This window comes from Vespula vulgaris, chromosome 1 (assembly GCF_905475345.1).
Source record: "Vespula vulgaris chromosome 1, iyVesVulg1.1, whole genome shotgun sequence".
In the NCBI taxonomy this organism is placed as follows: domain Eukaryota; kingdom Metazoa; phylum Arthropoda; class Insecta; order Hymenoptera; family Vespidae; genus Vespula; species Vespula vulgaris.
In genome coordinates this window covers 15,662,724-15,677,700 of record NC_066586.1, presented here as the reverse complement: position 1 = coordinate 15,677,700, position 14,977 = coordinate 15,662,724, and the positions used below count along the sequence as shown (strand labels likewise).

General features: G+C 34.6%; 3 protein-coding genes across 10 annotated transcripts in view; 1 reads left to right on the top strand and 2 right to left on the bottom strand.

The window, feature by feature from the left end:
* The window catches only part of LOC127062443 (cuticlin-4), a 64,909-nt gene extending 64,319 nt beyond the window's left edge, over positions 1-590 (bottom strand). Inside the window, exon 1 of the mRNA XM_050990692.1 lies at positions 217-590. The gene's annotated coding sequence lies outside the window, so the exon portion shown is untranslated. The remainder of the gene's footprint in view (positions 1-216) is intronic.
* Positions 591-1,510: 920 nt separating this feature from the next.
* LOC127061835 (poly(A) RNA polymerase, mitochondrial) lies at positions 1,511-4,313 on the top strand. Of its 2 annotated transcripts, none has more exons than XM_050989253.1 (7): positions 1,511-1,896; positions 2,105-2,295; positions 2,444-2,674; positions 2,752-2,961; positions 3,026-3,240; positions 3,300-3,520; positions 3,636-4,313. In XM_050989253.1, exons 1-7 carry the CDS (start codon positions 1,683-1,685, stop codon positions 4,178-4,180), a joined length of 1,827 nt encoding a protein of 608 aa, XP_050845210.1. In that variant the 5' UTR covers positions 1,511-1,682; the 3' UTR covers positions 4,181-4,313. The 2 variants fall into 2 exon arrangements, with proteins under 2 accessions (XP_050845210.1, XP_050845219.1); XM_050989262.1 differs by lacking the exon at positions 1,511-1,896 and adding an exon at positions 1,951-1,969.
* Positions 4,314-5,170: 857 nt separating this feature from the next.
* LOC127061805 (RING finger protein 207-like) lies at positions 5,171-14,266 on the bottom strand. Of its 7 annotated transcripts, XM_050989197.1 has the most exons (11): positions 13,974-14,253; positions 13,641-13,840; positions 12,029-12,268; positions 11,684-11,916; positions 10,561-10,709; positions 9,673-10,457; positions 8,995-9,339; positions 8,661-8,904; positions 8,113-8,535; positions 7,754-8,064; positions 5,171-7,672 (listed from the first exon to the last, which is right to left on the bottom strand). In XM_050989197.1, the coding sequence occupies exons 4-11, from the start codon at positions 11,893-11,895 to the stop codon at positions 7,451-7,453; spliced, it is 2,691 nt and encodes an 896-aa protein (XP_050845154.1). In that variant the 5' UTR covers positions 11,896-11,916; positions 12,029-12,268; positions 13,641-13,840; positions 13,974-14,253; the 3' UTR covers positions 5,171-7,450. The 7 variants fall into 7 exon arrangements, with proteins under 7 accessions (XP_050845154.1, XP_050845128.1, XP_050845145.1 ...); XM_050989171.1 differs by having other exon boundaries at positions 5,171-8,064; positions 13,974-14,266; XM_050989188.1 differs by having other exon boundaries at positions 5,171-7,995; positions 13,974-14,257.
* Positions 14,267-14,977: the final 711 nt, after the last annotated feature.

Sequence of the window (14,977 nt, the reverse complement as noted above, 5' to 3'; positions counted from 1 at the left end):
TGATAAATATATGTCCTTCAATGTTCAATTTTCGAATCAGATTTCAGGTTACGTCGATTTTCGAATTTACGCGATTTTCTTTTTTCTTTCTTTTTTAAGAAAATTGAGAGAGACAAATCAACTATGATATTTATTAATCTCTGTTTTCAAAAAGATAGATATGTATGTATATATATATATATATATACGTATATATAAAGCGGAAGATACAGAAACGAATATTAGGTTAGAATCGGTCTTCTATTTTCTTTAGTTTTCATCAGAAGCTTTTGTGTCGGAACTAAAGCGTCCTTCGTTGTTTATAATCGCGTTATTTAGTTTTCTTTCTTTTTCCTTAACTATTGTTCCTTTCTCTCTCTCTCTCTCTATTTCTCTCTATCTCTCTCCTATTATTTCTCTGTACTATCGTCGTCGCGTTTTCTATCGGCACACTGCACAAAATACCGTGTCTCGTGTCGGCAACGATTTTTAAAACAACGACGTTTCAACGTTGGTAAAAGAGAAGAGAATGAAAGAGAGAAGTCGCGGAGAACGAAACGTTAGTCCGTTGCGATCGACGCGAACTTCGATACTGAACTAACTCGAGTGAGATCTTCTACTGTTTCGTGCTTCTTCGTAAACGTTCGTAAGTGGGAGGGAGAGAGACGGTGAATGCGACTGGCCGTTGGGAGATAAACACTAAGGCACGTATGTATGTATACTTACGCGTACTGGAGTCAAAGCGAAAGAGAGAGAGAGAGAGAGAGATAGAGAGAGAGAGAGAGAGAAAGAGAGAAAGAAAAGCGTAGCGCGCGGCCATTCGAACGTTGAAGCGAGAGACGCCTACCTTTTTCTCTAACGCCCGTTTCGACGTCCAAGCCGTGAGCGAAAGAGCCAGAGAAACAAATAAAACACGAAAGCAAAGGAAAGCACGTTCTACCATGAGCAGTGTAAAGAAGAACGAGACGAGTAGAGTCCGCGTTTACGTCATCGCTCGAATTGGCAACTCTATGTGTAGCCTTTGAAATCCGGACCCTCTTTTATCTTTGAAGATTCTCTTCTCGATATTCGAGACCCTTTCCTTTCCTTTCCACTTTCTAATTTCGAATCTATTTGATTTCAATCGAAAGTTATTTCGCTAATGTCACTTTCTTCGACAATTAATAAACTTATTATTAATCGTAAAAAGTGTAATGACGAACACGTGACGGATTAGAATTAAATTAAAAGTGATTGATTCTTAAAGAATCGCTAGAATTGACTCCTTTCTTTTCGAGGAAAGAATAATATTTCTTTTTCTTTTTTTTTTTAATCTTACGTGTGAAGTTTCAAGTTTTTCTCTCTCTTTTTTTTTTGTGTGTGTTTTAAACGCGAGAAGCTGCGCGAGCTTTGTCATTTTCTTTTTTTCTTTTCCTTTTCTCTTTTTCTTTCTTTTACGCGTAATGTCTATCGACTGTAAAAAATATTGACTGATGGCGCCATCTGTTAGAAAGCAAATTGATTGCACTCACATGCAATTTACATGTCGATCATTTTTAGCCTAGAAAATGCTTGTTCTCAAAGTTTATTTCTTTTATAATTAAGAGATGTTCTAGTATAAATGTTTATCGTTCATTTAAGATATAAATAATTATAGTGGAAATTAAAATAGTCAAAAATATCGTTCCAGAATGTATATACGTAATAAAATAAAGTGAAATGTAATGTTGGTTACACAAAATTATATCTGTAAAGAGATTATAACACGTGAAAATTTGCAATTTGAAATGGCATTGTATCGTGTTAATATGAATGTAACACCCCTCATTTATAATACTTATTATAAGTTTCACGTTAATATAAACAAATTGCATTTTTTAAAAGGACAATCAATAAAAAATAGACAATTTCCATTAAAATATATTTCTACGCAGAGGAGTAAGCAAAAGAACATAACCTATAATTTGTTTTACAGTTCAAATAACAAGTGATACATCATATACAAATAACAGTTATTTATCAAAACTCATCAATTATTTTTCATATGATTCTTCAAATTTTCTTTCTTATCTATTTATATTGAGTGATTATCATATATCATCAACTTTATTCATTTTAACAATGTTTAACATAGTTTTTTTTATAGATGGTTCATTAAAAAGAATAATCACAGAAGTGTCTCATTTGCAAGAATACATAACAATAAGAAAATCCCAAGCACTAAAAAGTATATTAGTTCAAATTGAATCAATGAAATCGTACAAAGATCTTATAATTTATTGTTCTCAATTTGGCCCAGTGGAAAATATATATTGTTATACATTACCAAAACAACATGTAGGTTAAAAATATTCAATTAATCTCTTAATATATATTTTTATTTTGTTTGACATTATTGCATAGACTTTTTAACATTTTAAGTTATAATAATCACGTTAAAGAAATGTATTAAATTTTTATGATTCGTAATGAAAAATGATTTCAGCAATTCGTTCTACTTGAATTTAAAAACTTACAAGCTGTTCAGAATATCTGTGAGAATGCAACATTCATAGATAATTATATTCCTAGTAAAACAAATGTGTTATGGTTTCGTAAAGTATCAAACGACAATATGAAATCACATAGTAAATTTTCTGCATCTAAGTATATAATATCTAAACCTCTACTAATAAAAGAAAATATTATTAGAGATTTAATTGGAACTTCGTCTTCGGTAAAATCTTTTACATTTTTAATCTATGATGTATAACATTCTCTGACATTTATTCTAATGTACATTATTTTTTATAGATATCAGATCAAATGGTAACTTTATATAATGAATACAAATTAGATGAATTAGAAATAAGATTAAAATTTCTAACTATTGTTCAATTAGAACATTCTTTCGCCAGTTTATTCCCAAATATAATTATACATCCCTTTGGTTCTTTTATAAATGGTTTTGGAAAAAGACTGTCCGACCTTGATTTGATTTTTTTTGTAGATGGTCTTAAAGTGGTAAGTTTACAATAATAATAAGTTCTTTGCAAGCAAATATTAGAAATGAATTATTTTCTTATAGGAAAATTTATCAAGCAGATTGGTATTTCATGGGAAATCAACTATAATGAATGAAAAGGAACAAGTGCTTCTATTTATGGGAGTAATAGCAGATACAATGAAATACATTATACCTGGTATATGTAACGTAAGAAAAATTTTTAATGCTCGAGTTCCCATAATCAAATTCCATAACTTGTTTACATATACAGAGTGTGACTTGAGTATGAGTAATGTGTAAGTTTCAAATATATTACTTCCTTTGAGAAACGATATTTTAAACTCTTTTTCTATAGCATTGCCACATATATGTCGGAGGTACTATTTTTATATGGTGAATTAGATAGTAGAGTAAAACCACTCGTATTTACAATTCGGAAATGGGCAAAAGATAATAAATTGACGAATATCTACCCAGGAAGAACAATTACAAACTTTTCATTGACTCTATTAGTAATATTTTATTTACAACAAATAAATATATTACCTGTCATAAATAAAATGACGACTTATTCAGGTAAATATTAATAGAAAACAGTTTGGCATTATACTTTACTGAATATTATATACTTCACTGAATATAATATAAAAAAAAAATTATTAATTTTACTTCCGTTATTTATTTTTTACAGAAATAACAAATGAATATCAACAAGATCTAAAGAAAGTATATATGCATTATTCATCAGATGATTCAATATCGTATACGACTAATAATGCAGATTTAGGAAGTCTTTTAATAGATCTTTTTCGATTTTATAGTGATTTTAATTTTAAAGCAAAGCAAATTTGTCTGCAAACAGGTGTTGCAGTTGAATCAAAGCATGATTCAGCACTGTATATACGTAATCCATTTGAAGAAGGATTAAATGTTAGTAAAAATGTTAGTTTTGACGAAGTCCAACGCATAAAAGCATCAATGTTGATAGCAATTACCAATCTTCAAAATACTGAACATTTGAAGTCAAAAAAATGGGGTATTTTATCTATATTAAATTTTTCTGACCCATACAACAGTGGTATTAATATGTCAGAAATACTTTATAAAGAAGTAAATAAAGAAAATACTGAAAATAATGAAATAGTTAAAAGTACTGAAGAAAAAAATGTTAATACTACATTAAGTACAGAAACTACAAATGTTATCACCAATAAAGATATTGTATCTCAAAAATAAAGTAAATCTAGATATTGTTAATGTTGTTACCTGACAAAGAACTGTGTAAAATATTGCACTACACTGTTTCTTTTTTATATTAGTATGTAAATAAATGTAAAATACAGTATAATGTTAAAAAATAATAAAATAATTTGTACAAATTAGTTTTACAAAAACATTAGCATATGTATAAAAAAGATTTGTATTTTAAAGCTGTTCTTCGCTCCTAATCTTATAATTCTTTACGTTATAGGCATAATTCTTGAACGATTTTAATGAATAAGCTTTTGTTTCCAAAATGAAGACTTAAACGAAAATACGGCTTTTTCGAATTTTCGAAAAAGCTTTATTTTCTTTAAAAAAAAATCATGTCCGTTTACGTTAACAAAAATCATTTGCATTATCTACGATTTATTCGAAACAAACGAGCGAGATTTGGTATCAAATTTTACAAATTACGTGATTTTTAAACAAGATATACACACAACTTCAAAATATACATTGAAGAAGACAAAACTGCTAGTAGAAACGTCGTGACGAATTTAATGAAATGAACTATTGCACGAAGAGTATTGCCTTTCTATAGATAACTGATATAGTTCAGCGACTTTATATTATGAATATACAAAAATTTCTGTCGAACGCTAACTCTAATTGTTAGGTTAGGCGCGACAGAGATATAACCTACACATAAGCTTGTACACTGGCAATACAATGAGTAAATAGTGAGAACAATGTTTTCCTGTTGCATTTGTAGTTCATATTTTGTCCATAGCTGTCGCTGTAATCACACACGCTTCAAGTTGTGTAACCTGTAAGCAATCTATATAATAAATACGAAATATCATTGTGAGATTTGAGTATAAAAATAATTCCAAATATATATATATATATATCGTATATAAAAAAAAGATACACGTATTAAATAAAGAAATGATATACGTACCTCGAGCGAAGGAAAGAGATAACAAACATTTAAAACGAATTTGGATCAATGCACAAACAACGTATTCCTTAATCTGTATATTTTACTTTATCAGCATTTCGGCATTTTTTGTCATACATACTTATCGTGTACATCTGCTATAATTAAGACGTCCTTAAAGCCCCTCACGAAGACCATAACTTGATACTCTCGATGAATCATTAAGTTATCATAATAATACTTCCGGACGACGATTTCCATGATTTATTGTGATCGAATTTTACGATCTTTAATGCATGTACGTATATATATATATATATTTCTTGTAAGTATGCGTGAGTATTATTTTTATATGACGACGAATAAATATATCATCGTTAAGAATCCTCATATCGCGCGACTTACTGATCAAGAGGATACAATGAACATGAATTCCGGTATAATAATCAACGATTATCGATTACGATTACGCTTATCGGATTAGGCTATTCTTTCGTGTGTTGAGTACCCTCAATTAAATTCGTAATGTACTTGTGGCTGGCAGTGTTGTTTACTAACTAACTTGTTTTACCCGACCAACCGAACTGTGCGACGCACACTTCTCATATTAATCTGTATTAAACTGATAATCGACATGCACCATTATTAAACGTTTTATCAATCCTTACTGCTATCAAATTTTATATGACATCTTTTCTAAAAGTTTAACAATATTATTAATATCGATAAAATATCAATGTGCGATGGTGCCGATCCTTCAGCTCCTTTTTTATCGTCGTCTCTTTCTCGCGATCAAATCAAATTTTCTTAGAATTGGAGGGATAGGAAAATTTCAACTCTTCAAGCTCGATGGCGCGCACAGTTTTTTTTTCCGTAAACGTATCCTCTACTTTAATACTAATCAACGCTCTAAATGCAACAACCGTTACTGGGAGATCAAGAATTAATGATAATAGAAGAGAGAACGATGCTCGTCTTACATACAATCCGGTGATTATAAAACTGGTCAAAATTATTTAATACATTAAAATGACAAAGTGTTCTTGTCACTTGTTATTATTATTTCAACTTTCAAATCGCATAAACAAATTATTTTTCTCGAGAATATATACACATACTTTTTTTCTTCGTTGTTATAATAAAATCATATTTAAATTATCCAAAATCAAATATCATATTGACGAAAATAAAATATATAATTTATCAAGCCACTTTCATAATCACCGGTTCTTATATATATATAAATCTTTTCGTTACTCTAAACTTTTTTTCTCTCTTTTCCTAATATTATTATTACTTTAAGTTATAGAAGAGTTATCTTTAATCATGACCCAACGATAACAAGAGTCATAATCGTCTTGCAGATATATCTTGGAGTTATCGATTTGGAATCCAAATATTTTGGAACACGTCTTCCCTTACGAATAAACTTTATAATATTATTATTTTTTCTGAAGTGATGAAAGAGTTATGTTTAACGAACAACAGAATATATCAATTTGTTGATAAAACGAATTCCTTTGATAAATGTCTCCCAGTGACGTTTCGAGCGAAACAAAAATTCTCTCAATCGATTTTACGCCTTACGTTTACGCAAATTCGACAGGATTAAAACATTTTCTACTTTGTATGTCAGTACGTGTCTCTGTGTATTCCGTCTTTGGTATACACCTGTATTTGTGTGTGCGTGCCTGTATGTATGTATGTATGTATGTATGTATGTATGTATGTATGTATGTATGTATGTATGTATGTATGTATGTATGTATGTATGTATGTATGTATGTATGTATGTATGTATGTATGTATGTATGTATGTATGTATGTATGTATGTATGTATGTATGTATGTATGTATGTGTTTTTACATGTGTGTGTCTTACACGTGTAACGTGTATGGATATATATATATACATATATATTTATCGAGACGTGTTCAAAATCTTCGAAAAAACTTACGAAACGTTTTTCTTTGTTTGTTTGTTTGTTTTTTTTTTTCTGTTTTTCTTTCTCTCTCTTCTCAACAATACGTCTCGCGACTAACAACAAGTATATAATCACCAAAAAAGTTACAGTCTCTCGGACAATATCGTTCTAAATGTTTCTCTAGGCTTTCATTATATTCTTCCTCAGTACACTTTGAATTGATTCGAGAATCGTCATTGGAATCTCTTTCTTAAGGGTTTAGAAATCGATAAATTGATGTAGGTAGGAAAAAAATTAATCGATTGGGAAAAGACAATTCGGAAAAAAAAGAAAAAAAAAGAGAAGAAAAGAAAAGGAAAGGAAAGATTCGAGAATCGGGTTTGATTATTTATCTTCTTCATAAGGACGTGTGTTCGATAGTTGGACTCCCTGTAATCCTTAATTCGTCTTGCTCTTACGATGATGACGATGATGATGAAGAAGATGTTGACGCAGATGCGATCTGGTTTCCTGTACCGCTGCAACCAACGTTCGTACAGCTTCCTCGTGACCCTCGAAGCTATCGGCTCTTTTAAGTTGTCCCAGGGAGGAGGACGCAGCTTCACCAGGTCCGCTTCTTTTGCTCTTTGGCCGAGGAAAGGTCTCCCAGGAACGCTGCTTCTGCACCAGAGATGACGACGTAGGTGTTGATCCGATCAAAATAACGAATGTTTTCCTGGCATCCTGCGAGGTTTGACCTACCGTCCCGTCAACGATGCTCGATCTTCTGCTACCAGAACCGGTTGTACTTAGGCTGTCACAGCTGGCACGTCTGCGTCTTCGAACATCGTTAGGGGCCTTTTCGTCCGCGTAGAAGACATCCTCGGAGTCACTGGCCGGATACACCTTTGTACCTTTCCCACTGGATAGTTGTTGTTGGTCGTCAGGTGGTACAGGATGTACTTGCGCTTGGACTCGTTTTTTAGCCTCGCCCATGCTAGAAGCTTCGGAAATTCGTTGATATTCCCCCTCATCTCCACCTTTTAACGGCGACGATAGAAAGCTTTGAAATTCTATATGAAATCGTTAAATCTTCCTAACCTGAGGTATCATGTGTTTACCTGATTGGTGTGACTGTGCTTGTTGTTGTTGCTGTTGTTGTTGTTGCTGCTGCTGTTGACCGTCCGTACATCTTTCTGGTTGGTCGAGTGCCTCAGCCGACGTGTCACTGGTTGCACCTTTAAAGGAACGATACAACGATCGAACCTTGCTACTCGACGAATGTCCCGGTGGTGTTTTAGGTTTCGTACCATCCGGTGATTTTCTTGAACGTCGGCTTTGACTACGATCTCGACTACCGTCATCTCTTCCGGGTGATTTTTTACGATCCTCTTTCGTTCTAGCTTTTTCAATGAGCTCCCTCAGAACTCCTCTTTTCGGATCGGAAGATTTAGCGGTACCATATACGACTATGTTGCCGCTCGAGTCTAATACGGCACCGACACCCGACGGTGTCCGACAACGTGTCGGTATTTCTTTCGTTTCTAGAGAATCAAGATCGATATCGTCGTTTAAAAAGAGATTGTCGATGAACGAGCCGAATCGTCGATTATAGCTACTTTTATACCCTTCGTGCAAAGAGCTTTGTCAGCATTTATGATCATAGTACCTCGTGGATGACGATGATCCTTAGTCGGTGCTTGAGTTTGCGACTGAGGTGGTTCCTGCATCTGTAAGCGAGCCAAGTGATCTAATAAAGCTTGCAGATGTTGATTACTGGAAGCATCCGAAGCTGCCATGCTCACTTCGCCTGCGGTAACTCCTGTAGAAAACGATTTCACAAACGGTTCCAATTGCTGAGTAAGACTTTGTAATTGTTTCACTTCGCTCCTTAAAGTTAGAATATCGTCCATCTAGAAAAGAAATCTGTTGTTTATAGAATCCAGAAGGAAAAGAATTTTCAAAGTAGGACTTGAAGTAAGAATTGTTTTTTAAATATACACCTGAGAATGAAAAATTTCTTTCTCTATATGAATCCTACACAATTGTTCTTCCCACAAAGCGTCAAACACGTTTCTCAATCGTTCTAATTCTAACTGATGATGTTCCAACTGCTGCTCCAACACGCGACAATCTCTCGCCACGTGTTCGTAACGCGTACCCACAGGCGGCGTATTCGCTCTTCTAAGTAGTGCGACGTCTCGATGAAGTTCTCCTAAACGTTCTTTCACCGTCATCAGTTGTTGACTTAGCTCTTTCAATTGGGTATCGAAGGTGCGACAATGGTTGGAAAATGGCCCACTGTCACTTCCGTTCTTCGGCTGGATTCTCTGAGCAGACTTGCTGCTCTGTTAGAAAAATGTATTCCTGATATAATGATAAAGCTTACTATGATTTACCACAATAGAGTTACAGTAATTGTGTTCACTGACTACGATATCCGACTACCGTTCTCTATTACCGAACAAAACATTGAGAGCCTGGTGTAGCCAACACGCTACAAAAAAGTTTCTTTCTAATATATCTACAAGCTACCACGACATTTTCAAAACAAACATCATAGTAAATCCTGTAAACAAAAGTACTTACACAGAATTGTGCGCGAGAAATGCAGTGAAAAACAAACTTGTAATGTAAAATTAAAAATAGGTATCGATGCAAAATGAAGTGTTTATAAGTACCTGTATGACCTGTGGTTCCTGTTGGCCCATCGTATGAGTCTGATCGTACAACGATTCTTTCGGTGTTTGTACCTGACCAACGAAAGGCTGTAACGTACGAGCAAAGTCGCTTCTATAATTTGTTTTCAAATGGGCAGCAAGTAGAGGAGGTCTCGTAGGATGTCCAAGTTGAGCTACGCGACTCAATCTTTCGAGCATAGGATGTGCGAGTTCAAGGAATTGATATTTCGTCGCACCACTTGTAAAAGCCGTACACAGCATTAAATGCATCTGTAATATTGGAAGTGCACTACCCAAGGATAGCAATCGAGTCCGAACCATTCTTTCCTTAGTTTCAAATTGACGTTGAAGTTCCGTTAGAACGGAAGCGTGAGTTTTAGTAATCGCTTCTTGCATTCCTTGACAAAATGAATTTAACGCGCGTTTCTCCGATTCCAGGCTATGCCGTAACTCATCCAACTGTGATTTTAATGCCAAAACTCCGTCTCTTACGCCTGCCTGCAATTCGCAAATTGAATTTGCTGCTCTTTCCATTTTTTTTGAAGCCTGTTGCCAAGCGCTTTCGATGTCCACGCAATGTAATCGAGCGTCTACCGGTGTATCACGAAAACAAGTTGCACAAAGCATGCATTTGGCGCTTTGACAATACATGATGTATTGCTCCCCATGAGAGGGACAACGACGTTGAGTATCTTTCGCACATTTGCTCATATGCACTACCTCATGAGAGGAGAACATTTTTGCGCGGTGTGTATGTTCTCTGCAATGGGTACATAGAGCTTGCCCTATAAATTGATAAATCTATATTGAGTGACACAAGAGCTATAATATGTTTCTTCTTGTAGAAAATAACGTTAAATAATAATTAAATATTTTAGAAGAAAATACCACATGTTGTGCAGAAGAACATAGTAGATTTGTCTCGCTTATCACAATTGGCACATGGTGGATTTTCAGAATTGGCTAGTTCTACTAGTTGACGTATCAACTGATCCGGTGGTGGTAACTGTGCACCCTCTTTAAGTTGCGTTTGTTGCCTGTAAATATAAAAATATTAATATTTTATAATAATAATGAGATAGAATAGAAGAGAACAATCAATAGATGGAATTTGTGCAAACTGGAAGAATATTATTTGAAATATGTAATTTTTTAAAAATGTCAAAACAACAACTTTATAAATTCATAATGAAACATGCATGATTAAATTCAATTTCCTTAATGGAAACTTTCAAATTGAACCGAACAAGAACTTTAATATCATGGATGAACTCCATCCGAATAAGAATTAAAAGCTGATCAAAGAATTGTACTAGAAAATAATGAAAGCACATCTACATCGTGAAATGAATCACAGATATGCAGACAATAAAGAATGCCACTGTGACATCATGAATGGGTACATGCAATTAGGTAGAAGACAATAAGAGCAGTAGACAATGAATTCCACACACTTCTCTCTAGTTTGATAGAGATGCAGCACCAAACATATTGATTGAGTATCGATCAACACTGTATTTACTCTGCTCTACACAATATGTGAATGTAGGTAAACATCTCACAGGCGTGCTACGATCAGGTATCAGTAATACCTAAACAGATACTGCAAAACAAGTATTTGAACGTTCGTCGTAAAATTTCAAGATTATTCCATAAAACATTTCTAACGTGCAAAAGCAACATTTAACATGGATTAATAAAAAAAAAAAAAGAAAATGACACTTATATACTATAGATGCTATATATACCTAAATAGAAAAATCTTCAAAGTATAAACCATTAAGATGTTATTGCTATGAAAGGTCAAGAGAGAAAGCTCGGTGCATTTGTAAGTGAGCAAAATATAATAAATATTAGGGAGTACTTTGGATTACTTTACTTGCAACGTACACAGCGATCTTAAAGTCAGCAGGCCAGCACGAAGCATGCAGAAACTGCTTGTTCGGGATGAGCGTAGATCCCACGAATATCCTAAGGGTAGGGCCATGCAATAACAGACGTTGTTAACTACCCGCAGATGGGACAGGTGACTTTTCCGTCGAGGTGAGGGCCACGTATACAGCGGGCGCAGAAAGTATGAAAGCAGGAGAGCAGGCAAGGCTCGTTATAGTAATCATGACAGACACCACAGACCAGTGGATTTCTGGGGACACCGGGATCGACTCCGGACGTGGCATTGTTCTCGCCGACCCCGTCGACAGCCGCCGACCCGGAGCTCGCCATCCTCCGCGAACCGACGGTCACCTGGAAGAAGACAAATTTCCAAGTATACCGATTTCTATTCTCGATGAATTTCTTCGTTCTTCGAGAATGCGTCTTGTCGTTAGAAATACATTAAATTAACAAAGATGTTTACCCCCAAGACCGTTGGCCCGCCCGCCGCAGAGAATCGCGATGGGATGGTTTATCGGCTCGTCATTCTGACGTAGTAGTACGGTGCCAACCCCGTTTGCGCCTGACGATCGGCCCTGACGTCATTGGGGCGCTCACCAATCTCTCCCTCTACCCGCATAGAAGGCGCACGCACACACCGCCTGAAGGGCCATAGGCGCCGGTCTTGCACCACCCTAAGGATACCTTTCAGCGACCGTTCCTACTAAACACCTTCCATATTATCTTCTCAATTATTCTCTAGGCTCATTCATTTATTTCTTATATCCTAACATCTAATCGTTTAGATTCAGATTCCAATTATTGATCGACTTTATCCTTATCCTCTTTACAGTTTTCAACTATTTGCAATCCTTTAGATTCATCCTCGTGGAAAAGAAGCAAAATTTCTTACTTCTTATCCGCAATGAGAAACTATATATTAGACAAAAGGAAGATAAGAAAAATAAATCATCTAGATTTTCTCTATATAATTGTACTATATTCTCAAGTCGATTTCGCCGCAAGGATAAATATCGTTAAAGTTAAATATTAAAGGGAACAGGGTAAAAAAGTATTTGAAAGAGCCGCGCCTATGCGAAGGACAAGGTTGTGTACGTGCAGAGGCTCGTTCACGCAGGGTTATCGTGTGAGTGCGCAGGAGGAGACAGCAACCCCTTGCCGTCTCCTCCGAGCTCTTTCCGCACCCCTGCAGACACGACTCTACATATATACAGAAACGTGCACGAATTTATATGGACGAAAGTGTTAGTAACATAGCGAGACGAGTCTTTGCCGTTTGGCGAAAGCATCCAGCATGCATGACGCATATGAAAAAAGAAATAGATCACATATATATATATACACGATATGTATGCATGTACACATATATATATATGTATATGTACATGTACAAAAAAATATATATATGAATTCGGATATTCTTTTGTATTTCTCAGCTCTTTATGTCTGACGTTTCGTCGTACGGAACAGTAGCAGTATGTTCGAGAAAATCATAATAAAAATTTGCTATTAAAAATGAAACGATGAAATTATTAGAGATATATAAATATCATCTTCTTGTTAGTTAGCAACTTCCCAAATAACCCTGTACATATGTATATATACACGTATACATATATATATATATATAGCACTACTAAAATGTTACACCAGATTTGTCTTGCTCTCGATTTGCTCGACCCCTATAGTCTTGCCCTTTTAACCTATAAAAGAAGGTCCTTAAGGGCGCCGCCTACTTGTAGATGCGCCACGCGCATTTAATGCGGTTATGCAAATTTTTCCTTTCGCCGCGTTAACTATTTTTCGTTAATATTTAATAACTCGTGAAAAAATTAAAGTCCAAAATGGATTTCTTCGCGTTTATTTTCGCATTCGTGATTAATAAAATCGTTTTGAACGAAATGAAAAAAAAAAAAAAGAAAGAAAGAAATATTGAAACAAAACGTCTGGATGAACACAAAAACGTATATATTTAAGACACTAGTATGGCCTCTTTAAAAATAGTTTAAATGAGACGCGTGAAAAACGCTTTACGTCGAGACCTCAAGCGTACTGTAATATTATACGATACCTACACTCTGTGTTTATTGCGACTGAAGGAATATCTTTAAAAGACTCCAGGAAGATTTTAAATTACATCGTTGCTCGCACCGTGGAAATCCCAGAAGTATTATCGTAGACAAACACGTTTCATACATATATACATATATGTATATCTCGCAATCCGTTATTGCTCCGATAAAGTACAGCCTCTCTAGATAGATTTTACACGTTTCTGTTACAGATATTAAGCTGTCAAGCATACATAAATATATACATACATACATACATCCGTATGTGTGTATATATATATATATATATATATATATATATATATACACATAACAAAAGATAAAATAAAATCGTACCTGCGGATCAATATCGTTCCCTTAAAAAATTCATACTCTCTTTTTATCTTGACATTATCGTTTACGGTATCACGTAGTGAAATGCAGGAAAATTTGTAAATAAACAATCTCCGTCTTTCGATCTATCTTTCGAGCCATTATATAAATATATTATGTTCTTTTATGGGTACATGCGATACCAAAATATTATACGGTCCTGAGTAAATTGCTGACCCTCCAACGGGTCAGTGGGCGCCAATTCTACGACCCTCCTCCTTTCCTGGCAACCGCAATATGCTTTTCCTCGAACCATACACCTGCTCTTCAACGTACGAAAAATCTAATAACTAATGGGGACTATATATATGTCAGAGAAAGCAATATCTAATTTTCATCTATTTTAATTCTAAGTACAATATTATTTTTTACAAATGTTTATAATCCTTAAGACTTATCTGGAATGAAACTGATTTAGTTTATCCAATCAAATAATTAGACAAATCTCGAAATAGCTTAGAAAATATTTATCTTACATCCTCTAGCAATACTTTTTCTTTTCAAATATGAAAATATTCTTATGTAATCTAAAGTAGTACCTGAGAAACGTCGCGATGAAGCGGCAAATACCAAATGACAGATGTTGATCTTTCGAATAACCGATTATCGGAGAGAAATCTGGTGCAGCTGGAGAACGCTTCTCTCTCTCTCTCTCTCTCTCTCTCTCTCTCTCTCTCTCTATCTATCTATCTATCTATCTATCTTTCTCTTTCTCTCTTTCTCTCTCTCTGTTTCTGATACCGTGCCAAGCGCTCGAACCGTCTACCGAATAATTACGAAAGGAATTCTATTTCATCTTTTTTCTTTTTCTCTTGTTTCCTAGAAAAACGTTCAAAGAAGATCGTTAACGAGGAAAAGTTCTTTTTTTTATTTTTTATTTTTTTTTTATTATTATTTTTTTGTTTTTTCCTTTTTTATTTTTACCCCCCCCCCCAAAGAAAGAAGTAAATCAATTACCCAACATTTTC